The sequence below is a fragment of the Ceratotherium simum genome, chromosome 13 (assembly GCF_057802395.1).
Source record: "Ceratotherium simum simum isolate JZ-2026a chromosome 13, ASM5780239v1, whole genome shotgun sequence".
NCBI lineage: Eukaryota > Metazoa > Chordata > Mammalia > Perissodactyla > Rhinocerotidae > Ceratotherium > Ceratotherium simum.
The window spans coordinates 54538179-54566049 of NC_141912.1; the positions used below are offsets into that span (position 1 = coordinate 54538179).

Consider the following 27871-nt stretch of genomic DNA (forward strand, 5'->3'; position numbering starts at 1 on the left):
TATGTCTTTAAGCAAATGAGGCAATAATAAAGTAGGTTAAAATTCAGAAAGTTGTCTTTACTTCTTCATTGAAGTTATGTCTTAGCAATCAAAAAGAGCCTCCCATTCTTTTCAACATTTCATTTTTTGAAGTAGATTTGGCTACGGATAACTCTGTTGGCCTTCTTCCTGCTGCTGTGGGTACCAATATTTTTCACTCTAAGGTCTGTTATCTATAAAGCCTTGTGTATTTTCAAGGGGAAGTGTTCCAAAATGTCTATGTAGAAAAATAAGATTTTCTTTCCTTACAAAATAGAAACAGTATTCTTTTAATTTGGACCTTCAATGAAAACAGTGGGTTTTGGTTACTGAAGCAAATGTTTCCTTTAAGAATGTTTACTGAACTGAAAACATTTTACTAAGAAATGTGAGCTTTATTTAGTTATCTGTAGCTATGAGATCAAAGTAAAAAGAATCTAATTCTCAAAGCATCCTCTTCAAACCTCAACTTTTTTACCTCAGGAAATGGATATCATAAATGTATTTTCCATACCCTGCAAGGAAAGTCTTTCCCCAACAAATTGCTCAAGGTATTTACATATTTAATACAAATAAATTTAAATGTTTTAAGCACAACTAAATACAAGAACGTTCGGAGAAATTCCTGATTAATGAGAAAATGAGCCTTGGGGAGATTCATAATTTCTGAATGAAGGGAGGATAGAAAATAAGGAAGAAGCAATTCAAAATCAGGATGAAAAACAGAAGCACATATTACAGTGATTCTCAACCAGGGAAGAAATTAACATTCGTAGGCTTTTGCAGCAAGAAAATAACCAAATTTCATTTTTATACAAACAACAACCTGAATAATTGGAAAAACATGACAATTTCGTAGATGGGGAGATGATATTCTTAAGTCAATCCTCTCTAAATTATGTATTTAATGTAACGGATATTTTGGCGATGAGATTTTGGACAAATTTAGTTAAAATTCAATCAGACAAAATAAATATATAAATATAATTAAGAAGGGTTTGATAAAAAGATTACAAAAAGGGGTCATGCTATATTAGATTTAAAATCTTATATAAAGCCACATTAGTTAAAAGTATGGCACTTGTACAAAACAAAGAGACAGAAAGAGACAAGATAAAATGGGTTGATATCCTGCTTCTACTATCTTTCAAGTAGGGGGCTTTGGACAAGTGACCCAACCCTGGTAAGCCACAGTTGCCTCATGTAAAAAAAAAAAAAAGTTATAAAAAATTACTTCATAGGGTTGTTATGAGGACAAAATAAGATAATTCAGGTGAAACACAATTGAAAAATTCAATAAATACAGCTAATGTTATTACAGAATAGAAACTCTAGAGATAGACTCAGTAATATAAAAACATAGTATGTGTCATAAGTGAACAGCCTGTATTGGTGAGGAATGAATGGGTTATGCAATGAATGGATAACAACGTGTTTATATAAAAAATAGATTCTTATCTTGCATCATGAATAAAAACATAGTACAGTTGGATTAAAGATTTAAATGTAAGAAATGAAGCCAAAGAAAAGATAGGTAATCATGGATATAATTTTGGAGCATTGAAGGTCCCTCTAAGCAAAATTCCAAAGGCAGAAGCCATAAAGAGAAGACAATATTGTTAATCCTTGGTTCTCAGCTTACTTTACGCAGCATTTAATGCAGTTGATCACCTTTGCCTCCTTGATATACTTCCTTTAGAGTCTAGGAGTCAAAATTGTCTTGGTTTTCTCCAACTTTATGAGTCACTATTTCTCAGTCTCCTCGATACCCTCTTCTCTCTGATCTCTTAATGATGTAATGTTTTGGTGCTCCATCCTTGGTCTTCTTTTCTTCTCTACCTACCAGCTCATGCATTCCCTTAGATTTAAATACTATCTATATGCTGATTTCTTCTAAATTTATATCTTTAGCAAAGACTTCTTACCCAAAACCAATTCTTACATATCCAACTGCCTACTCAACATCTCCATCTAGATGTTTAGTAGATTTCTCAAATATAACATGCCCCAAACTGAAATCCTGATCTTTGCCCCAAATGTTATCCATTCATAGCCTTCCACATCTCAGTTGATGGCAATTCACCTTTCTAGCTGTTCAGGTAAAGACTTTGGTGCATCTATGATTCCTTTCCTTCCCTTATTCTCCACATGTAATTCGTTACAAAATCAATTCAAATTTTAGCTTAATATACTATAAAAAACATTCATTATATATAGGTATATATATTCTTCATATATAGATAGATATCTAGATAGATAAATAGATCTAAATATATATTAGAATGACCTATTTTAATAACTAATAGTAATTTTTGCTGTGTGGCAGGATTATAAGTATAGTCATGTGCTCATAACGACATTTGTTCAACAACACATATACTAGATTATATGTATATGGTCCCGTAAGATTAGTACCACCTAGCCTAGGTGTGTAGTAGGCTATACCATCAAGGTTTGTGTAAGTACATTCTATGATGTTTACACAATGACAAAATCGCCTAATGACACATTTCTCAGAATGTATCCTCCTTGTTAAGTGATGCATGACTGTAATTTTTCTTGGTACTTTTCTACATTCTCCAAATATTTAAAAATCACATAATTTTCACCATTAAAAACCAACCAATAGGAGACATCACCAAGATGGCAATATAGGTCGTTCCTGACTTAACTCCCCCTCACAAGAACAACAACTAACACCTATTTCATAGACAAGACAACACTGAGGGAATCCTAAGACATGGAAAAGAGGCTGAAGCACCCACCCTGCACCACAGAGACCAAGACAGACTGCATTAGAAGGGTAACAGGAATGGCTACACTGACCACATCGCCCCTCTCCTAGGCAGGCAGAGCACCACATGGAGAGGATTCTCCTGAGCCTATGGTTCCTTCAGTGGGAAAAGAGAGCCCAGGGGGGACATGCAGACCCCCCCAGTGTTGTGTGTTACTTCATGAGAGCTCCTACTCAGGTTTCACCCACGGGGATTGCACAGGAGTCTGCGGGCTTCAACCACTGGGAATCTGACTGTGACAGAGAAAGGGGGAGGAGCTTGCAACAACCAGCACTTGGATCTTGGCACACCCAGTTCACATCTGTAGAGCCCAAGTAGTAGTCCCAAACAGCGGCTTTCCTCATCTACAGAACACAATTGGTGCTGTATTCTGACCATGAAACTCAGCAAGGTGCAGGTCTGCCTGATTTGGGTCCTTAAATGAGGAGTTTTGCCAGCCCTAGTGCCTGATTTGCCCATGCCAGGGGGCTAAGTCACAGCCCCACCAATTGCAGAGTATGAAATCTGGCCCCATCTGAGTAGACCTGAAAGCTGCGTAACCTAGTGAAGCTCAAGCAGAGAGGCAGGTGGACAGAGCTGATTGCTCAGAGAGCAAAGCCAGTACCAGGCATGGAGGCGAGGGGGTCCCCTGCTATGTGCAGACAGGAGAATTAATCCATAGCCTTACCCAAAGGAACTCTCACATGAGGGTAGCTCTCAGCATCTCCCAACTAGAAAGCCTATCTGACCAGAAGGGCTGGTGAGAACACCAAGAAGCTACTTAAACCAACAATACTTGAGCTGAGAGGTGGGCAGGCACAGCTGATAGCCTGCAGAGCACAGCCAATGGCCCTGGTCAGCCATGAAAATTGGGGCGTGAGTCGGGTTGAGTTAAGACCATAAACAAAGAGCCTTCCTGGCTTTAGAGTCGCTTCTCCGGCTATGCCCAGGCAGGGAAACTAATTCTTAGCCCCAGTCTACGCTGAATACAGTCTTCAGCCTGTCCAACCAGGGAACCTAAGCAGAGCACACAGAAAGCTGTGTAGCCCATCCAATAGCCCTGCTTACAGTGGCACTTGAACAGAGAGCACAGCCTATGGCTTTCTCCAACAGCAGAGCAAAACTGGAGGCCTTACCTGCCCAGAGAATTCATACAACTCTTATCTGGTTCAGGTCCCCAAACAGCCAGCCACAGAGGCCCAGGGTCTTGTCCTGCTGCCCTGCGAGAGCAGGGAAGCTGAGTATAGAACCCAGTCATAACCATCTAGTAAGGCTGGCCAGAGAACTGGAGAGCCCATCCTACAGCCTCATCTGGGCAGGGAACCAAGCCAGCAGTCCTATCAAATTTCTCAGCCACAAGCACACACACCTACTCCCAACCTCAGAGCTTGAACAAAATAGACTCTAATAGCAGGCTTCACCCTCCCAAGGACATGACCAGAAGATACCCCCAGAAACCCAAACTGAGCTCACTGGTAAAGAACTGTCTCTGCCACAGTAAACCTGTAAAAGTCTAGAAGAGGAGCCCGCTTACTCAAATGCACAGATACCAACGTAAGGAAGCAAGGATCTTGAAAAATCAGGTAAATATGACACCACCAAAGGAAACTAATAAAGCTCCAAAAAGTGACCCTAAAGAAATGGAGATCTATGAACTGTCAGACAAAAAAATCAGAATAATCCTCTTAAAATCTTGATAAGGGGCCGGCCTGGTGGTGTAGTGGTTAAGTTTACGTGCTCCACTTCGACGGCCCAGGGTTTCCAGGTTCGGATCCCAGGCACAGACCTACACACCACTCATCAAGCCATGCTGTGGCAGTGTCCCATATACAAAATAGAGGAAACTGGGCACAGATGTTAGCTCAGGGTTCATCTTCCTCAGCAAAAAGAGGAAGACTGGCAACGGATGTTAGCTTAGGGCCAATCTTCCTCACAAAAAATGAAAAACCTTTAATGAACTATAAGAACACACAGACAACTAAACAAAATTAGGAAAAAAAATACATGAACAAAATAAAAAGTCCAACAAAGAAATAGAAACCAATGAAAAAAACCGAAATAGTAGAGTTGAAAAATACAATGAATGAACTGAAGAATTCAATAGAGAGCTTCCAAAGGAGATTCGAATATGCAGAAGCAAAAATGAGTGACCTGAAAGATAGGATACTCAAATTATCCAATCAGAGGAGCAAGAAGAAAAAAGAATGAAAAAGAGTGAAGATGGGGCTGGCCCGGTGGCGTAGTGGTTAAGTGCGCATGCTCCGCTGCAGGAGCCTGGGGTTCGCAGGTTCGGATCCCGGGCGCACACCGACGCACCGCTTGTCAAGCCATGTTGTGGTGGCGTCCCATATAAAGTAGAGGAAGATGGGCATGGATGTTAGCCCAGCGCCAATCTTCCTCAGCAAAAAGAGGAGGATTGGTGATGCATGTTAGCTCAGGGCTAATTTTCCTCACAAAAAAAAAAAAAAGAGTGAAGAAAGCCTATGAAACTATGAGACACAATTTAAAGAATCAATATTCACATTATGAGAATTACAGAAGAAGAGAAAGAGAAAAAGATAGAAAGTATATTTAAAGCAAACATGGCTGAAAAATTCACAAACTTGGGGAGAGAAATGGATATCCAGCTCCATGAGGCCCAAAGGACACCAAATAGGTTCAACATGAAGAGGGCTACGTGGAGACACATTGTAATTAAACTGTCAAAAGTCAAAGACAAAGAAAGAACTTTAAAAGCAGCAAGAGAAAAAACAACAGACAAGGGAACCACCAAAAGACTTTTGGTAGATTTCTACCAAGACTTTTGGTAGAAATTTTTCAGGCCAGGAGAGAATGAAATGACATATACAAAATATTCAAAGAAAAAAAACTGTTAACCAAGAATTCTATACCTAGTGAAGCTCTTCCCTCAGAAATGAAGGAGGGATAAAAACTTTCCCAAACAAACAAAAGCTGAGGGAATTCACTGCCACTAGACCAAACATACAAGAAATGCTAAAGTGACTTCTTTGAGTGTAAGTAAAAGGACACTAATTAACATCATAAAAAACACAAAAAGATAGCATAAAACTCACTGGTAATGGTAAATATATAATCAAAGATTCTGTAATATGGTAATAGTGGTGCATAGTTCCCCTTCAACTCTAGCTTAAAAGTTAAAAAATAAGCATAGTAAAAACATCCATAACTACAATAATCTGTTACTAGCTACACAATATAAAAAAATATGTACATTGTACCATCAATAACCTAAAATGTGAGGGGGAGGAGAAGTAAAAATGCAAAGTGTACGAATTCTACTGAAGTTAAGTTGTTATTAGTTAAAATAGGGAGTTATAATTTTACGATATTTTATGTAAGCCTCATGGTAACCACAAGGGAAAAAAATATAAAGCAATTACACAAAACACCATGATAAAGAATTCAAAGTATGCTGATACCAAAAAACACCAAAACACACACAAAAAAAGACAGTAGGATAAGAAACAATGGATCTACAAAACCCAGAAAACAATTAATTAAAGTGGCAATAGTAAGTTCTTACCTATCAAGAATTATTTTAAATGTAAACAACTTAAATGTTCCAATCAAAAGACACAGAACTGACAAATGGGTAAAAAAACAAGATCCAGTAATATACTGCCCACAAGAGATTTACTTTAGCCCTAAAAACACACATAAACTGAGAGTGAAGGGATATAAAAAGGTATTTCCAGCAAATGATAACCAAAAAAAAAGCAGGGATAGCTATACTGCCATTAGACAAAACAGACCTTAAACTAAAAATGGTAAAAAGAGACAAGGAACATCATTACATAATGATAAAATGGTCAGTCCATCGAGAATATACAACAATTGTAAATATTATGCCCCCAACACTGGAGCACCTAAATAAATAAAGCAAAAAGTAAAAGAGCTAAAAGAAATAAACAGCAATACAATAATAATTGGGGACTTTAATATTCCACTCACAACAATGGATAGAGCATCTGGATGGAGAATCAATAAGGAAACACCAGAATTAAATAACACAATAGACCAAATGGAACTAACAGACTTCTACAGACCATTCTATCTGAGAAGAGCAGATTACATATTCTTCTCAAGTTCATATGAAACATTTTATAGGATAGAGCATATATTAGGCCACAAAGCAAGTCTCAGCAAATTCAAGAAGACTGAAATCACACCAAATATCTTCTGTGACCACAACTGTATGAATGAAAGATATGAGATCAATAACACGAGGAAATTTGGAAAATTCACAAATGCACAGAAATTAAACAATCTCTTGAACAATCAATGGATCAAAGAAAAAATTAAAGGGGAAATAAAAAAATATCTTGAGACAAACAAAAATGAAAACACTACATACCAAAACTTATGGGATGAAGCAAAAGCAGTTCTAAGAAGGATTCATAACAATAAATGCCTACATTAAAAAGCAAAAACAATCCCCAATGAACAACCCAACTCTACACTTTAAGAAACTATAAAAAGAAGAACAAACTAAGCCCAAAGTCAGCATAAGGAAGGAATTAATAAAGCTTAGAGTAGAAATAAATGAAATCAAAACAAGAAAACAATAGAAAAGATTAACAAAACTAAAAGTCGCTTCTTTAAAATGATAAACCAGGGGCCGGCCCAGTGGCATAGCAGTTAAGTTTGCACATTCCACTTTGGTGGCCCAGGGTTCGCCGGTTCAGATCCTGGGTGTAGACTTACTCACTGCTCATCAAGTCATGCTGAGGAGGCCTCCCACATAGAAGAACTAGAAGGACCTACAATTAGGATGTACAACTACGTACTGGGGCTTTGGGGAGGAAAAAGAAAAAGAGGAACATTGGCAACAGGTGTTAGCTCAGGGCCAATCTTCCTCAAAAAAAAAAAAATGGATAAACCAAATTGACAAACCTTTAGCTAGACTAATGAAGGAAAACGGAGAGAGGACCCATATCAACAAAATTATATATGAAAAAGGAGACATTACAATTGATACCACAAAAATACAAAGGACCATAAAAGGCTACTACGAACAACTATTTTCCAACAAACTGGACAACCTAGCAGAAATGCAAAAATTCTTAGAAACATACAAACTACCAAGACTAAATCAGGAGGAAATAGAAAGTATGAATAGACCAATTACCAGAAAGGAGATTGAATCAGTAATCAAAAATCTCCCAATGAAGAAAATTGCAGGATCAGACGGCTTCACTGGTGAATTTTACCAAACATTTAAAGAATTAATGCCAATTATTTCAAACTCTTCCAAAAAATCGAAATCCCAAACTTATTTTATGAGGCCAGCATTACTCTGATACCAAAGCCAGAGAAAGACACTACTAGAAAAAACTACAGGCCAATATCCCTGATGAATATAGACTCAAAAACTCTCAATAAAATACTAGCAAATCAAACTCAGCTGCATATTAAAAGTATCACTCATCATGATCAAGTGGGATTTATCACTGGGATGCAAGACTGGTTATACATATGCAAATCAGTCAATGTGATACACCACATTAATAGAATGAAACAAAAAAATCATATGATCATTTCAATAGCTGCAGAGAAAGCATTTAACAAAATTCAATATCCATTCATGATAAAAACACTTAACAAATTAGTTATTGAAGAAAGGTATCTCAACATAATAAAGGCCATAAACAACAAGCCCACATCTAACATCATACTCAATCGAGAAAAGTTGAAAGCTTTTAGTCTAAGACCATGAACAAGACAAGGGTACCCATTCTTGCCACTCCTATGCAATATAGTATTGGAAGCCTTAGCCAGAGCAATCAGGCAAAAAAGTAAAAGAAACAAAGACATCATAATTTGAAAGAAAGAAGTAAAATTGTTTCTATTCACAGATAACATGATTTTATATATTGGAAATCCTAAAGACTTGACCAACAAAACTTTTACATCTAATTAATGAATTCAGTAAAGTAGCAGGATACAAAATTAATATATAAAAATCAGCAGCATTTCTATACACTAACAACAAATTATCTGAAAAACAGTTAAAGAAATCAATCCCATTTATAATAGTATCAAAAACAATAAATTACTTAGGAATAAATTTAACCAAGGAAGTGAAAGACCTCTACTCTGAAAACCACAAGACATTGATGAAAGAAACCAAATAAGACGCAAATAAATGGAATGGTATCCTGTGTTCATGGATTGGAAGAATTAATAGTGTTAAAATGTCAATACCACCCAAAGCAATCTACAGATTCAGTGCAACCCCTATCAAGATTCTAACGGCACTTTTTACGGAAGTAGAAAAAATAATCCCAAGTTTTATTGGGAACCCAAAAGACTCCAAATAGCCAAAAGAATCTTGAGAAAGAAAAATAAAGCAGGAGACATCACACTTCCTGATTTTAGACTATTCTAACAAAGCTATAGTAATCAAAACAGTATGGTACTGGCATAAAAACAGAAAAATAGATGAACAAAACAGAATTGAGAGCCCAGAAATAAACCCAAGCATATACAGTTAACTAATATTTGGCAAGAGAGTCAAGAATATTCAATGGAGAAAAGACAGTCTCTTCAATAAACGGTGCTGGGAAAATTGGATCTTCACATGTAAGAGAATGAAACTAGACCTCTATCTTACACCACTCACAAAAATTAACTTGAAATGGATTAAAGACTTAAATGTAAGATCTGGAATCATGAAACTCCTAGGAAAAAAACAAAGAAAACTAGTTCCCTGGCATGTGTCTTGGCAGAGATTTTTTGATCTGACCCTAAAGCACAAAGAACAAAATCAAAAATAAACAAGTGAGACTAAATCAAACTAAAGAGCTTTAGCACAGCAAAAAAAAAAAAAAAAAAAAAAACAACAGAGTGGAAAGACAATGTATGGAATGGGAAAAAGTATTTGTAAAACATATATCTGATAAGGGGTTAACATTCAAAGTATATAAAGTACTCATACAACTCAATAGCAAAAAAACAATCCAATTAAAAATGGGCAAAAGACCTAAACAGACATTTTTTCAAGATGATATACGAATGGCCACAGGTCCATGAAAAGATGCTCAACATCACCAGCCATTAGGGAAATGCAAATCAAAACCACAATAAGATATCACCTCACATCTGTTAGAATGGCCATCACCAAAGAAAAAAGAGATAACAAATGTTGGCCAGGACATAGAGAAAAGGGAAACCTGGTGCACTGTTGGGATTGTAAATTGGTACAGCCACCATGGAAAACAGTATGGAGGATCCTCAAAACATTAAAAATAGAATTACCATATGATCCAGCAATTCCACTTCTGGGAATATATCCCACAAAATATATAAGGAAACGAAAACACTAACTTGAAAAGATATCTGCACCCTCAGGTTCATTGCAGCATTATTTACAATAGCCAAGACATGGAAAAACCTAAGTGTCCATTGATGAATGAATGGATAAAGAAGTTGTGGTATATATAGGATGGAATATTATTCAGCCATAAATAATGATAAAATCACACCTTTTGCAACCATGCGGATGGACCTTGAGGGCATTATGCTAAGTGACAGGAAATACTGTATTATCTCACTTGTATGTGGAATCTAAAAAAAAGACAAAACACAAAACTCATAGAAACACAGAGCAGTTTTGTGGTTACCAGAGGCAGGGTGTGGGAGGAGAAGGCATTAGAGGAAGGTGGTCAAAAGGTGCAGACTTCTGGTTTTCAGATAAATACAAAGTACTAGGGCAGTAATGCACAACATGATGACTATAGTTACCTCCTCTGTATGATATATACGAAAATTCTTAGAGTAAATCCTAAGTGTTCTCATCTCAATGAAAATTTTTTTTTCTTTTTTTGCTTTTTATTTTCATTATGTCTATAAGAGATGATGGATGCTAACTAAACTTATTGCAGTAATCATTTCACAATATATGTAAGTAAAATCATTACGCTGTACACCTTAAACTTATACAGTGATGTATTTCAATTATAGCTCATTAAACCTGGGGGGAAAAAAGGCACAATTATTCCAAGAAGTTTTACTTAATTTGAAGTCTTTTGTAGAAATATGTAACCATAACCTGATTCTGACAGTTATAATTTATATAGATTTGTAAAAATTTAAATCAATTTTACATACAATTTTTTTAATTTAACTTGACTTAATGCCTAAGCAATTTGACATGATTTCCACATCTTATTTGCTGGATGAAAAAGTTATCGAGTAAAGAGGTGGATTTTCATCCTGCTTCTTTCTTGTCTTTTATACCCCATAGTAGAGACTATCACACACAAGGTAGCCAATAAATATTTTTTGGTTAAATGAGTAGTTTTAAATAATTTATAAAATAAGTGTAAATGGTCATAATTGATCGACATAATTTACACTTTATATTCTGCTCCATATTGAAGAGAATTATAAATAAAGGAAAAAAAATTCAACTTTGTAGCTTTCAGATTGGGATTGCACATTTGACTTGCACTTACTGAATTCCTCATTCTCCACTGTCTTTCAGTCTTGAATCTAACCTTTACTGATACTATTAAGTAAGTTTGGTATTCTAAAGTGAGAAGTAATTTTATAAAAATGAGCCAGTGTGATCTAACAGCATACAATATGCCCACCTCATTCAAACCCAGAACTATAAATATTTGGCAACATATAAGAAAGTTATTCAAACATTAAAGTTAAATGATTCTTCACTTTTGGCTATTACGGTTATCAGTGGTTCTAATTGTGTGTGTGCACGTGTATTCAGGTGTGTACTTGTTTTAGTTTTTAGTGCTGGGCATATAACCATTAACTGGTTACGTTAGAGAAAGCCATAAAATAGTCATGAGAATAATACTTCATGTTCAACACCAAACTGACCAATTTCAAACCAATATTCTAAGAAAAAGGCTTTGTCACATTACATTCAGGCACAAGAGTGCATGTGCAAAAAGTTTCCTTGTAAATATGAATATCCGAGAGAAAAAAACTGATAAAACAGAAATATGAAAAGAAATTAGAAAATGAAAAGCTTAACATGTTTTTATGCAAACAATAGAGCAAAACAACGAAATTTCCAAATTAAAGCCACATCTGTTGAGAGAGATATGACAAGTACTCAGTTGAAAACAAGATATTAAAAACAAGATTAAAACAATAAGATGAGACATTTACAGAGTGGATGAGAAGTGCTCAAAAAGATAGTGAGTTTTGCAATTTCCACCTTTTATGCCAAGGGAAGAATCATATATCCTGGCCCCATCCCCACCAATAATACAAAAGCCAAAGTTAGGTCCTACAGAGAAGAAAGACTACACTGAGAAGAAAATAATTGCATGAACAGATGATGTTATTTTTTTTTTCTTGAAAGGTGATGATAGCAACAAGGATTCATTTAAAATTAAGAATGGTTATTTTTTTAAAAAGGTAAAAATTTACTAGGATAAGTCTATCCTCCTGATTCAAAACTTGCATTGTTATGTACAAAGAAAATAACAGCTTCAGCCTCAGATTGCTGTTTTGGTGCAATCAGAGATAAAGACAAAGAGACACTCATAGTAATCTAATTTTTGGATTAATACAGTCACACTAATAAAGTCAAAATTGCTAAGAAGAGCAAACAAGATATTTTGATTAAATCTGCTTTGAACTGATGATGAAAATTTTGTAAAAGAGATGTGAACATGTACTTTGATTTATCTTCTAGTGTAACAGACTTATTTTGCATATGAGGAAATGGGAATCTAGAAAAATATGAGACTTTCCCAATGTCACATTTCATAGATAATGCAAAAGTCAGTGTCTTAGCATGATGTTACATGTAAGTCTTACGTGAAAAAGAAAAGTATCCATTGAGAGGACAGTGGGGAATTTCAATAAAACGAAGCAAAAAGCACAACACTTAGCCTTGTGGAGTGTGAAAAGTCATCAGGCATCTCACTCTCCAGCTTTGTCTCTCTCAGTTGCACACCCCCTGACTCTACTTCTCTGTGCACCTGCTCTCCGGGGCGCCACATCTGACCAACTCAGCCTCTGGGTCCCGGGAAAGATATTCTAACTATCTAACATGTGTTAGGGATGTTCTTGGATCCTATGAGCTGTGACTTGTGGAATGTAGATCACAAGGTATAAATATTGTTCTTTATGCCCACTCCTTTTTCCCCCGAGTGTCAATCAACTGTAAATTAAAGGGGCTAATAAAAGTGGGGAAACAATGACAAAAAAAAGGCAAACCATGATTAAAAAGAAAAACAAACAAAACCTTCTGCTGATGAATCCTGTGTTCTTTCTTCTTTACTTTTCTGCCTAATTAAACTTCAAGTAGAAAAAATCTGATTTTCCATTATTATAACATTTATCTATTTGATGAGCATGGACGAATTGCAGAGAAGTTTTGGACATGTTTTCTTTCTTGGTGAGCTTCAAGTTTATGATCTAAGCATAATCCATTACATAAAGATTAACTTCTTTCATTTTTAGCATATGACAGTAGAATTTCACAAGTGTTATTTTTAAATACTGATTAATTGAATGCCACTTTAAAATGCCATCTAGCTCAGAATCAGCTTTTTTCAACTACTCTTTAAATACCTGTGGATATGTAGAAATAGATAAAAATTACATTATCTCTGAAAACAAAAACTGATCACCTATTGCCAAAATCAGAGAGAAGTTTATATTAATAAAAAGATGCTGGATATAAACAAAAGAAAACAAAATTATTCAAATGTTTATTCATTTTTCATCACCGATATAGCAATCCAACCACTTGAAAAATTATATAGAAATTATATATACTTTGTTCATCTTTTTCTCTCCGACTTTCACAGCTCAGGAGCCCTGTTTATACACACTTGAAAAGTGGACAGTGTTAAACTTCTGCTGGACTGTTTGTCCTCTTTTATTTACTTATTTATTTTGCTGAAGAAGATTCTCCCTGAGCTAACATCTATTGCCAATCTTCCTCTTTTTTCGCTTGAGGAAGATTCGCCCTGAGCTAAGATCTGTGCCACTCTTCCTCTGTTTTGTATGTGGGTCACCGCCACAGCATGGCTACTGACAAGTGGTGTAGGACCGCACCCAGGAACTGAACCCAGGCTGCCAAAGTAGAGTGCACTGAACTTAACCACTAGGCCCTGGGGCTGGTCCCTACTTATTTATTTTTTGATCATAACTTACACATAATCCCACCTTCATATGAGAATATTTTCCAACAGAATGCCATGCTGGAGAAAGTTAATTGTGTGGCAAAAAACAAAAGCAAAACTATTTCACAATCAAAAGGCTTTTGAAAATACTGAGTTAAACTAAAACAGTTTTCTTCACAGCAGTACTGCTCAGAGACTTTAACATCTGAATCTAACACCTACATCAGCGTCTGATAAAATGAATATCTGTTAAATAAATTTATGATGCATTTTCTAAAACCTCTGTAGGGGCATCCAATTTTCAACTTTTTGTTTTCTTTCTTGTTTGTTCATGATTTCTACTTAGCTCTTTAACAGATGTTGATGAAATGAATAACATCTAATGTGCGTATTTACAAAACACATTTGTAATGCAATGCTTTACTGGCTCTACTCACAACTAAATTAATAAAAGTTATTATTGTTATTATTAGTAGTAGTATTACTTAAAATGACTGTAACAATAGTGTTAACCAAATGTACTGTTACCATGACAATTGTCCTAGAAACGCTACATCTTATATCAATTTTGCATAATTTGAGGAGATGGACATCACTGTATGCCTTCTACAGATACAGAACTGAGAACAGAGAGACTCATCTCACTAGTGATTAGAATTTTTAAAAAGTGTCCTTGAGAACCTCAAAAACAAATTATAGGAAGAAATATTTGCTATTGGGTAGCGTTTAAACATGGTTTAGTAAGAGTCAATATAAAAAATGAATGCTTTGATGTAAAAAATTAGGTAAATAATCTGGTTTTTCTAAAAGAGAATAAACATATGAAAAACATTATGAGGAAAGGCACATTAGCTAAAAGTCTATTAAGTTTAAGAGTAAAAAGGCACACACTAGTTCTTTAGGAGAATGCTAACTGTTGCCCATTGTGCTTTGTCTCCATGCTACCAATTAACAAGGTACTATTATTTGAGGCATTGGATCTCATTTGTTTTATTCTGTTTTTACCCAATTATGAAGACTCAAATCATTTGAGTGGAGAAAAATAGAGACTGTGCAATTGTTTGGTATTAAGTCTTAAACAATTTGTTCACTGGTGTTTTACTGAGGTACTTGGGAATATGCAGGAGGGTGAAGCCCAATTTTTACACAAAAAATTAAGACAAATATATTGGGCCATGTATGTTTCTTCCACTCCTAAAATGTTGTACGTTTTGTCACCTCATTTTCTTGCTCTTTTGGTTTTGAGTGGTTATAAATATCCTGCACTTACATCTATAGTCTCAGAATTATTTCTCTATATTAAATAATATCTGATAATTATGAATTCTTCACTCCCATACAACCATCCATAGTCCTATAAGTCATATGTTTAAGTAATAAAAAATACAGTGAAAGCTGGGAACCCGAGAAAACTCCCTCTACTACACAATTGGTGTGTGCTTTCCAGACTGAGGGGGGATGGTCCATTCATAACTCTCATTTGCTTCCTACCACTGTGGCCAAGTTTCCACTATTACATGTCTCCTTGTCTTAATATTAACTTTCAGTTTAGAGCACTGTAAACTGTTTCTCAATCCCTAAATGAAAGCAAATGATATCCACTCCACATCCACCACCAATTTTACTAGAAGCCACTTCAAAGACACCATTTTAAAAATTGAAGTATGGCCCTTGCTTCCTGAAGCCAAGGTTAGCCCTGTTCATAATGAAGCAAGACTTTCTCGGACTTCTATTTAAACACCGGCAGTTTTTTCCAAGACATTTTTTCTCTTCCACTAAAGGTAAACCTAGTCATTTGGTTGTTGTTGCAATTATTAAGGAGGGGATGGGAGATGAGAAGAGGAAAAGAGCACTGGAGGACGCCACCTTACTCAGTGCTGCTGGGGACCAGTACCCATGTGTTATTTGCAACGACGCTCCAGTACCACATTCAGCTACCTTTATGAACATAAAAGTTCCAAAACATTGCACCCAGTTTCAAAGAGAGCAACAGGGTATATTTCTTTCTAATGTGTCACTGGCTTATCAAACTATATGAAAGTGAATGGCAGAAAAGACAGAAAACTCTACAACTCTAACTTTTAGTTTCCTCAGCAGGTCTCTGCTTTTGACCATTTCCTCAATCACTCATGTTAAATAGCCTCTCTGGTTTCATGTCATGTTGCTTCTTATACAAGCCACTGTTACCCTCTTCTCCACCCATTCACACTGTGACTACAACTTAAGCTCTGGGGCCAGGTAACACTGAGCTGGAAGTCTACTCTTGCTTTCCCAGGCCCCTAGCTCCCTTCCGCCCTCCTACCTCCCATATATACTTAGAGCTTGTGCACACAGTACAAGAATAGAAGACACAGTTACAGATGCTTGTAGACACACCTCCTATTAACTACCACAGGAGCTGCTGAAGAACAGAATATCCACCCCTCCCCTGACACACAACACACACACACACATCCTAAATAGTTCAGTTTAAATTGAAGATGTGTTCCTTCAGAAAAGATTTATATTCTTCTTGGGTCTTTCCAAGTCTTCAGGCAATGTGAATTTGAACCCTTACGCCACATGAGGGTCAACGAAAGGTTACGACATATAAGGGAAGACTATATTTCTCCTCTGCCCATAGCCAAGGCCCTGAGAATGAATATGCTCGCCTTCTTCCTTTGTGAGGGAAAAGTTTTGGTGGTTCACCCTTTGACTGAGGGTGTGGTATTTTGGGGGCTTCAGCCTTATATAGGTTTTCATCCATGCTCCTCATCTTACTTGGGCCCAAGGTTGTTTCTTGTCCCGCTATGTGGCTGCTAGAGGACGGGCAAATGCCCCAGGATTTCAAGTCTCATCTCTTTGTAAACAGAGACTTTGCAATTCAACTCATTCAGCAAATGCTATAAAGCTTAGCTTCTCCTCTGAATACATTAGTTTTATTCAGTTCCTGGGACATGATCCCCCCCTCTCCCAAGGCCTTTCACTCAAGTGGTGTTTCATCAGCTTGAACCATTTGTTTCACACACCAGCACACATACACACACACCATATTGGGGTTAGCTCCTTCTCATTCTTTATATCTGACTTGAAACATTACTTCTTCAGAAAGATAGGTTTTCCTCAACTGTTAAAATCGCAATAGGGTATCAACAATATTTTGCGCTCGGGCATTTTCAAGAGGCAGACAGTTTCCAGAAGAAAAAGTCTGGGTTCCCAGATTTTGCACTATATAGCCCTGTAGCCCAAAGAACTAAACTGTCATTCATTATATAATAAATATGCTACATGAATAAAACATTACTCAAAGTGTTACCATATAGAGAATATATCCATAAAAGAAATGAGAGAGAGAGAGACAGACACAGACCTCTTCAGGAACTCCTGGTCAGGAACGCTTAATAAGTTACAGTTGCAGCTGAACACAGAAACCTGAAGTGCTGCCGAGTTCTCTATTGTTTTAGAAACTAGAATATCTAGGGAAGGAAAATTATAGCAATTCCCACGCCCAAAAGTCCATGGGATATCATTTTCTCTTCTAATTCAATACAATGTTCCTTGCTGTTTCCAGAGGATAAATAAGGATTTGTGCACATATGTTACAAAGTCAAAATAAGCCTTTGTGGGGCTGGATCTTCACATTGTTTTTTAACTTCTGCCAAGCAACTGTACACTTTAGGATTGTGACATTAAGTTTTACATACTGATTTTCAGCCTCATCAAAAAGTTTTCATATAGTCTTATCTTTAGTTGTCAAAATCTTGGGTTCTAAGAACATCAAATGAATCTATTTTTAGCTGTATTTAAGAAACTAATATTAGTTTTAAAATAATACCCTTAAAATGCTATTTATATTTATTCTTTTAAATACATTCAAAATAACTCAGTTATCACTAGAATTGAAGAAGCAATTCTTCTTCCTCCAACTTTCTAGATCTCTTTGTTTTGATCACCTAACAGAATACACTTGATAAAAACCAGGGGTTCTTTCCAAAGTATCCTTGCCAACATCAGGAAAACATCTTAAAATATTCTATATTTCAGCACCATATCTTCTCATCATAGAGCACCCTATTATCAAAAAGAGCATGAGTTACACGATTACACAGTACACTCTACTATCCCTGTGCTTTGTGTTCCTCAAAATGCCATCACATTTCAGTCTATTAAGTTTTATGGCTGAGAGCATATGGGAGTTAAAAAAAGCTGACATAGGTCTAAGAGGATTAATACTTTAAAAAGAACAAATTCAGGGATTTTTATCAAATGAAATTAACAGTAATAAGAGACATCATTGCCCTAGAAAACATGCGCAATTTACAAATATTTCCTGAGTGCTTGCCACGTGGCAGGCACTGTTTAAACATTATATTCATAACCATTTATAAATATTATCTCACTAAAGCTCTTAACACGTTTATATTACAAATAAGGATACACACCTTTACGCATACACACAAATAATACAAAATACCTGAAGGGCCGTAAGGATATTTGCTAAGGCTTGTCCGTATGTGTCATGACAGTGAACAGCAAGAGCTCTCGGTGGGATTTCTTTCATGACACTTTCCAACATTCTTTTCATGCTTCCTGGAGTTCCCACTCCAATTGTGTCTCCCAGAGAGATCTCATAACAGCCCATGCCATACAATCTCTTAGATACCTATTGGGAAAGGTGAAGAGCTAGTAAAACAATGGAAATGAACAGACTCAAACCCTGTTGCTCCTTAGCAAACATCACTTAGAGGTACAAATCACAACTAAGATCAGTTACATACCTATGGGAAACATATATTTTAGTTTTCTGGTCCTTTTCCTTGCTCATTAAATTCTAAGCATTGTACAAAACTTTGAATGACATCACTGTGATTATCTTTTCTAGTATTCAAGTTTGCCTTAGAGTAATAACTATCTATCTATTTATCTACATGTTCAATTATGGAATTATAAACTACAATTTCAGTTATGGAGTCTTGCTTTCTCAACCCTTTAATCAAATCGAAGCCTTACAAATCTACTTTGAATGTAGTATTTCTTAAGGCATTAGATTAGGGGTCAAGAGAGATCAATACCAGTTTCAGCTCTGTCACTAAGTAGCTTTATAATTGGTAGTGTCACTTAATATTTATGGCTTAATTTTTCTGGCTCATAAATGGATGTATTTGTGCAAGGTAAATTGCAAGCTCCCTTCAAGCTGAATAACTAATGTTACATTCAAAGGGCAATATGAAGTTGCAAGAAGGCAGCATGGCATGTTGACAAAGACATGGGTTCTGGAATCAGACAGGCTTGGATTAAAATAGCTGCCACCTATGCTAGTCATGTGATACTGGGCAGAAGATTAACCTTTTTAAGCCTCAGTCCCTATTCTGACAAAATACAGATAACAAAACTTCCTTATTTAGCATATTTTCTAAGCCTTCTTACTTAATTTTTTAAAATTACAATAATAATGATGATGTTAAAAATGACATGTTTGGTTGTGAAAATGAAATGAGAATACATAAAAATCATTTTGTATAAAATCTGGCACGTGATCACTCATTAATTCATTTATTATGTATTTCTTCAGTGCCTATTTTATACCTGGCACTATGCTAAGTGCTAGGATATAATGTGGATACAAATATTGAGATGGCTCATGCTGTTATGGAGCCTGGAGTCAAGTAAGGACAGACCTTAATCAATTCCACTCAGGAATGTGTAAATACTGCTAAAATAAGAATTTTGAAACAAAGAAACAGGATTCTAAGAACATGTGGCAAAAGACATTGACCTAGATCTGTCAAGCAGGAAGGGCTTACGTGACAGTCTGAGATAAACTAAGCATTTACTTGTTGAAGTGGGTGAGAAGGAAGGGCATGAGAAGAATGTTCCAAGTGGAATATCAAATGCAAAGGCTAATGTGTTCCAGGAAGCTGAAATATAAAATGCAAAGGGAATTCCAGGTAGGAAAAATGTCAAGTGCAAAGGAGAGGGGTGACAAGAAAGTAAAAACCAAGGGGGAATGAAGCTACATAAAGCTGGAGAGGTAGGCGTGGGGCAGACCATACAGAGCCTTGCAAACCAACCAAGTTTAGGATTTTGGTTGAGGATTCTATCATAAGAGCAATAGAAACTCATGAGAGAATTTGGGGTAGTCATGACATAATCAGATTTATGTTTCAGAAAGGCAATAACAATATTAGAAACAAGTCGAAGGGTACTCAGAAGGCCTACCTAGCCCAGGAAGGAGACTATTATTGGATAGAAACTTGGATTAAAAAAATCATAATGCTCATTCTCCTCTACTGCCTATGAAATGCTGCAATTTCTTAATGGCCAGGTAGGGGAGAATGAGCCTCCAAAGGAGAAAGCTAACCGGTTGGAGGAAAACCATAAGTGTGGTTCAAGGGAATACAAGGCACACAAGGGTGTGAGGAAGGAGGGAATGGTCACGAGTCCCAAATTCTGCTGTGAAGTCAAGACAGGATTGAAAATGATCTTGCATTTTTTGACCCAAGTGCTGAGTAGTGATCTTATTATAAAGAGGGATTTCAGTGGAGTGAAGGCTCTAGAAGATATCTTGGAGTATGCTGAAGAGTTAGTGGCACATGACTAAATGGACACCACTACTGTAGACAGCCTTGTGAAAAAAAAGTTTAGATGTAGGAGGATGGAGGTAGATAGTTGATAACTGGATGGGGATGCTGAATTAAGAAAGGAAGTTTTCAGATAGAACAGGCTTGAACATGTTCAAGCATCAATGGAAAGGATTCCAGGCAGTTGAATATACAGGGGAGTAACTGAGGGGAAGGACTAGAGGCTTGACCAGAGTGAACAAAGTTTGCAATAGTCATTTCAGAGAGAAGGAGAGTGAGTTGCCTACATAATGTATTAGAATAACACAGAAGACCCATTTAAGGTTGCCGGTCATGAATTCCAAATGCTTCCAATCTATCTGTTACATGATTCTCTTCAGCAACTCCTCAGGCATTCTGGTGCAATAATGAAGAACCTGAGGGGGTGTGTGGTCCATCCAGAGATGGCAGGAGGCAAAAGGCAGAAAAACAAAGAGCTTGGTGTATAGGCAGAATTGGATCCAGGTTTTGTGGAGCCTGAAGTTGCACCATTTTGGAAATGTTCTTTAGAAAAGAATATATAATTGTGAATACAAATTAATAACAGAGTCTTGGAAGGGTCCCATACAAGTGAAGGACTATAAAATTTAAGCTTCATTATTTTATAGTATATTTGCCTTTGTGTGCAAAGGTCTTGCTTAAATAATAGACCACGGGATATCTCTCATGTGAAAAATCTGCAGCAAATTTCAAAAGTTCAAATGAATGTACAAAAGAGGAATGGCTTTAGCCAAACTAAATTTTGATTTTCTAACAATGCCATCCTTGCTGTTTCAGGACCACATTACTAAATTTTCAATTCACAACCTTAACAACAGGTACACATTAATATACTTCATATACAAATCAGTTTCTGAGATAGTCTAACATAATCTCAAAGACTGAGCATTTTGTATTCATTGCTTTCAATTAATAAACAGGGAGAGGAAGGAAAAAATGAATGAGCAGCTTCTTAACAACTATTATCTATCGCTGTGAAATTGCTCTGCAATAATAGTAACTTGAATCTCAGCAGTAAGAGCTATAGGATCTCACAGGAGCAAAAACAGTGATGCAGTGTATCCCCCGACACAAATGCCAAAGGATGCAGGAGACAGACAAAGGGATGCTACCTGAGCAGCCGAGGCAAAGTTTAATAAGTGTGTGCGCACCAACTGCCCCGACATTCTGATGGAGAGTGAAAACGGCACTCACTGTGCTCCAGCCACGTAAGGACAAAACAGCTGTTTTTATTCCCTCCATCTCTGAGCACCCAAATGATCAGACTCAAACGTTATCTGACTTTGAACAGTTATAGCCATTATAGGGGTCTTCAGTGTTAAAATGAAACTATGTGTTAAGTGGTCAAACATGTCTCCCATTTCACGGTTCTCCTTAGTCTTTGTCAAGCAGATGCAATAAATAGCAAGTAAAATAGCCCACTTTTTAAGATAATATACATCATTTTACCATGAACCAAAAAACCGGAGGTCTATCTTACTTCTGTCACTTTCTGCGTTGCAATGCTTCCTTCATATGGACAGCCCAGGGCACAAGACACATACCTAAATTTAAAATACAAAGCCATATAAATATGCATATGGTGGATAAGTCATTTCCTAATTTCCATTTTATACAAATGAAGAAATAGCCAAAAGTGCATAAGAAAATTTATTTTACACTATGCTTTCATTATTGTTGTATTCTCAGACCAAACAAAAGCAATTTTGCATTTTCAATTTAACTCGCATTTTTTATCTTTCTAATAATTACTATTTGATATGTGTTATTTGATGGCAGATGGGGATAAGATAACAAGTGTTTATCTCATGGGGTTCTTTATACTATAGCAACATATATACATTCAAAGCAGAAACTACCAGTGAAATATATCGTTTTATTTAAATAAGTACAAACATTCAACTGTTAAATACCCAGGTCTTTGGAATTATATAGAGAGAACAAGTAGAGGACCAACTGAATTTCTCTCTTCATTCCCATCTGGCTGTTTTGGCCTCATTTAGATACAGTCATTAATCACCCAAAACTCCTAGAACTGGCCACAACCTCAAAGTTCATCTTGTTTCTCTCTCGTGGGTGCACTGAATCATCCCAAACAGAAGAGTGTCTAGTCTGTGTTTAGGCTCCAAATAAAGCTATTCCATAAGCTTCTTCAGCAATCTACTCTAATATAAAAAGTCAAGCCTTTCCTGCAAGAATAATTTCCATCTTAAAGTACTAAGCTTTAGAAAAAGCCTGTTTTAGCTATTTTCAGCTCAACACCAATCCCATTTTATTAAACTTTTCTCAGAGATTGTACAACCCTTCTATTAAAATAATGCATCATGTGCCTGATTGTCAGGAGTGAAGTAATTCACATGAGGGAGAAAGGGGTGGTGGGAAATGAGACTGGAGATCCAGTTCTTTGGGCCAGAATATGAAAGGCTTTATATAACAAGGCCTTTAATGCCACACCAAGGAGTCTGAAACTTTGAGATTGCCCAAAACTATTTTGAGGCACACAGAATTATTAGGTAAGGTAATGACAAGATCAGATTTGTTTTCCAGAAATGTAACTCTTCGGGAACTCTGGAAGTGATTGCCAGAGGAAGATGGAGGCAAAAACATGAGAAAAGACAATACTGTATTTCCTTGATTCTAAGACGCTGTCAATTGGAAGATACACTATGAATTTCATAACAGATTTTGGAGTAAAAAAATAAAATATACATCAATGATTCAATACCTATCCATTGATTCTAGAGATGTAAGCTAATTTCAAAAGTATTAAAATGTGAATAAAAGTTGTGTTTTGGAATTAAAGTAAATAAGCACTTCCATAAGCCAGGCAAGCAGTTGTAAGGGCAGAGAAGGAGAAAAGAGGACAAATTCAAGTAAAATTTGAAAGTTATGCTGGACAGGAAACTCACCTCTCTGCCCTTCCAATTACTATAATCTAAGTTTATTGTTTGGATAATCTGTATAAATTTAATCAAGATATGTGAAAAGAAAACGTTCTTACGTGAACATAACACTGGAGAAGGTGGCTAAGGATGAAAGAGGATAAGTATTTTCAATTCAGATACAATGATTACAGAAATGTGTTAAAGATATAAGTACATTTATTCCAAACCCAAAATATCTAGATGTGATTAAATAGAAAATCCAAGCCATCCGTTTACATGCTACATCTCTAAACGTGAAAAACCAAACAAGCAAAAACAACAAATGCAAAACAATATAAAAGAAACAAACCTCTCTTGCATTCTCAACTTACTGCCTGGCCCCAGCTACCCTTTTATGCCATAACACTAACTCTCTCCTTGTGCATTTCCATTCACTCAAGTGTACCCTCTGATTCCTTCCCTGGTCTATGGTTTGCCTGGTTTTCACACTCCATTGCATTTCATGTTCATATGCTCTTCCCCACCCTTGTGAGTGGCCACTTCTTTAACCTATTCACACATGGGGCTACTTTCTCCAAAGCGAATGTGATGGTTCTCAACTGTGTTCATTAACTGTACTTCAACACTCTAAAGCAGAGGTCAGCAAACTAATGCCCATAGGCCACATCCTGCTAATCACTCTTTTGCAAAAAAATTTTATTGAAACGAAGCCATGCCCATCTGTTTACCTATTTTCCATGGCCACTTTTGCACTATAATAGCAGAGTTGAGTATATGCAACAGAAACCATCTGACCCACAAAACCTAAAGTATTACTATCAGGCCCTTTACAGGCAAAGCTTGCCAGCTGCCAATAAAAAGTGAGGCATTTTCATGAAGGTGAAAAGGCCTTGATCATGATGAAAATAGGCTACAGCATCTGCTTTGACTAGTGGCTAAAGCCAGTTTCTAGACTAGACTCTGCTCTTCTCTAACAATCTATTACAGTTGTTCTCAACCTTGGCTGTACAGAATCACCTGGGGAGCTTAAAAAACAAAATCAAACCCTGGTGGTTAGGATAAGCTCCAAACCAATTCAATCAGAAACTCAGAGAATGGAAGCCAACCACTAATATTCTAAAATAATTTTTAAAGTTATTCTACCAAAATTGTAAACCACTCAACTACGAGCAATACTGCTCACCTGGATTGCCTGATTGATTCCCTTATGTAAAAAGTGATATTACACAGACTTGACAGTACCTAATCTCAGGAATTTCCTTATTCGTATGCCACAGTATTTTTATCCATCTTTTACTGGCTGATGATTAAATTTCTCACAGATCTATTCCAAATAGTTTCTACTCTGCCGAAGCCTCAAACTGCAACCTCTCCATTTCTTTTTTCATCCCACTCCTTACTTCTGGTTCAATATCCTTTTTACTGAGCTACATCCTGTAGGAGTTCTTTCAGCAATGCTAGAATTTTGCAGACTATTCTCCCAGCAAATGGTTTTATTTCACTTTCATTAATGTATAATAGTTTGTCCAGGTATAGAATTCTAGGTTGACAGTTATTTCATTTTGCCATTTTGAACATGTTATTTCACTATTTCTGGTCTCAGTGTTTTCTGATGAGAATTTTGCTGTCTAATGATAATTCTTTTATAGTAATTTTTTCTCTACTGTTTTTAGGATTATCTGGTTTTATCTAATATTCTCCATTTTACGATGAGTATGTCAGGAGTTGTTATACTTCTTCAATATTAACAATTAATGCTTTTCTTCACTTCTAGAAAATTCTCACGTACTAGTTCATTAAGCATATCTCTCATATCTATATACAGTATTTTCTCCTTCTGAAAATTCTATTTGGCATTCCCCTTTAACTTCACTTTCAAAATTTCTATTAATTTATCCTTCATTAGAGCAATTTCCTCAAATCCTACTTCCAGATCACTGATCCCCTCTCCAACTGTATGTGATTTGCTGTTCAATGCAATCATTAATTATTGTCATTTAATAAATGTATTTTTCACTTCTAGAAAAAACACTTGTTTCTTTTTGTCAAATCTTCATTCTTATTTTTTTTTTTTCAAAAAGACCTGTTATTTCATTATGTTCTTCCTTTCCCTCTATAAATATTTTAAAGGGCTAATTTATAATCTCCTTTTCAGGTTGTTCTGTTTCCTTCTTTTCTAAAGTTCTCCTGCTTTTTCCTTTGCTTGTTTTTTCCCAGGGTAGTTTGTTTCCTCATGTGGTTTGTCATTTTTACTGTGAGTACCTTTTCATGGTGATTTTAGTTTCTATAGGAGTTCCATGAGAGTCCTGAGTTACTTAAATGTCCTAATAAAGGAGATCTGATTCCCTTTTGCCCTTGCCTCGCAGACTTTACCAGTTCCTGGACAAATTTCTACCTTAATTTCTCAATTTGGGTTTCCGCAATACTCATGTGTCATAAAGCCACAACCCATAAGTAGACCTGGCACAGCTTCCAGTGACTTTGCACTGGCAAGGAGGTGCTTCCAGACACCAAGAATACTCAGTTCCAAATCTACGTTTTAGCAGAACATCTATCTTTTCCCATATAGACATTAAAATCCCATTTCCAAGCCACTAGGGATTATATCTGGAATAGATATCCCCACATGCTAGTGGCATCAACCTATTTGCTCACCACATTTTCTTTGATGACATCTGGGGACTTTTCTGAGCTTGACTATATGTTTTAAAAGTTGTTATAATTACGTGTCTGTAATGGGAACAGAAAAGAGAGTCCCCACATTAGCTCAGTCCCCCACGGTATCTCTCTCACGTTACGCAGATAACTCCAGGAACAACTCCAAACCTCCTCGAGAACATTACAAAAATTGACTGCTTGTCACATTCACATGGTAAACTAAGCTCAATATGTCCAAAATGGTGCTCATCCCTGTTTCCCCTGCATGTGCCATTTTAAAAAATGACAGTGATTTTCAGAGTCTATCCTGCTAAATTACTTGAAGGTCACCTTTGAGAACATATTCAATAACCAAAGTTGGCTGATTCTTCCCCTCCAGCCTCTATAGCATGTGACCTCCGCCAGTACCTGCCCGAGGGGACCGAACAGTCCCTGCATTCCATCCCCAGGACAGCTGCAGACGCCTCCTAAGTGCTCTCCCTACCCCGGGTCTCAGGCCACTCATTTTTAGTCCAATATCTATTGCCAAAATAATATTCCTAGAGCATAGATATGATTTCATATTTTCCCACTTTGAAAATCTTTAATGATTTGCCATTGTTTCCCAAATAAACTTGGTATTCAAGTTCAGCAATTTGTGAAACCCCAATCTACCTTTCTACCTTTCTTGCACTACACAGCCTCAAAAACTCCTACTCTAGTAAAAGTAAACTCCTTTCTGTGACCTAAACATTTCTTGAGATTTCTCTTCATTACGCCTTTGCTTTTTGTAGATTTCCTGCCCCGCCTAAAAAGTTCATTATTTCTGACTATGTTCCCCTGTATTTACCTATATTTAATGCCTTCATTCTATTGACACCTTCTCCATGCAGTTTCTCCAAATAACTCCAGAGAAATTTAATATAGTATTAATTTAAACTTTAATAGGATTTATCTGTATCTCTCTTAAGTTACTTGGTTTTTTGACAATATAATAATTATTTCTATATGTATAATTTTCCCAGTCTGCTGGAAACTCTTTGAAGTTAGGCTACTTTTTCATTTTCATATTCCACATAGTACCACAAGACAGTACATTATATAAAACACTCAATATTTCTGGGACAGATTAATGTAAAAATAAGTTAAGATATTTTCACCTTCTAAATAATTTTCTATGAAATTCCTAATCTTTACAAATAAATATGTAGCTAGTTCAGGTTATTAATGTTCTTAATCCTGTAGCCAGAGATGACAGCACATATTTCGAATTTCAGGCTTGGAACCATGTTTAAACGTTATTTAAGGTGACAGAGTATAATAAAGTGATACCAACTGTATTGAAGCAAATTGTGCTAAAATTAACAAAAAGCACGGTGTTATACTAAACTATGTGGATAGAAATGTGAGTTAAAAATTTTGTGTGTGTGCTTGTTGGGGCCATTTAACAGTATTGTGCAAAATCTTAAAAGACAAAACTGAGGCATTCAAGTCTTTAACAACGTTACCCAGCATAACTGAATCATGAAAAAGCACCCACAGTTAGGCCTTCCCCAAGCCTACCTTCTCACAGTTACCCCATGTTCCCCCCATAATCCTGACAAAAAGAAACAAAAAGGATGAGTAAAAGCCTTGAATAAATATCACAAACACTTGGAGTGGGAAGAGTCAACCACTGCTATCCTCAGAAAGGAATAACAATGCCAAGAGCGATGAGATGACATGTAATGTCAATTAAAGGTAATTAAGGCACTTAAATATAGGAGCAGCTCTGATGCACTATACACAATACAAAATAGCATTCCACTATTAATAAGCCAATCAAAAAT

The 27871-nt window shown here is 36.3% G+C and overlaps 1 protein-coding gene across 1 annotated transcript in view; it reads right to left on the reverse strand.

The window, feature by feature from the left end:
* HMGCLL1 (3-hydroxy-3-methylglutaryl-CoA lyase like 1) overlaps positions 1–27871 on the reverse strand; it is a 156057-nt gene that overhangs the window by 59247 nt on the left and 68939 nt on the right. Inside the window, exons 6-7 of the mRNA XM_004424004.2 lie at positions 22001–22064; positions 18375–18563 (exon numbers count right to left, since the gene is read on the reverse strand). Of these exons, the coding sequence (XP_004424061.1) occupies positions 18375–18563; positions 22001–22064 (253 nt within the window). The remainder of the gene's footprint in view (positions 1–18374; positions 18564–22000; positions 22065–27871) is intronic.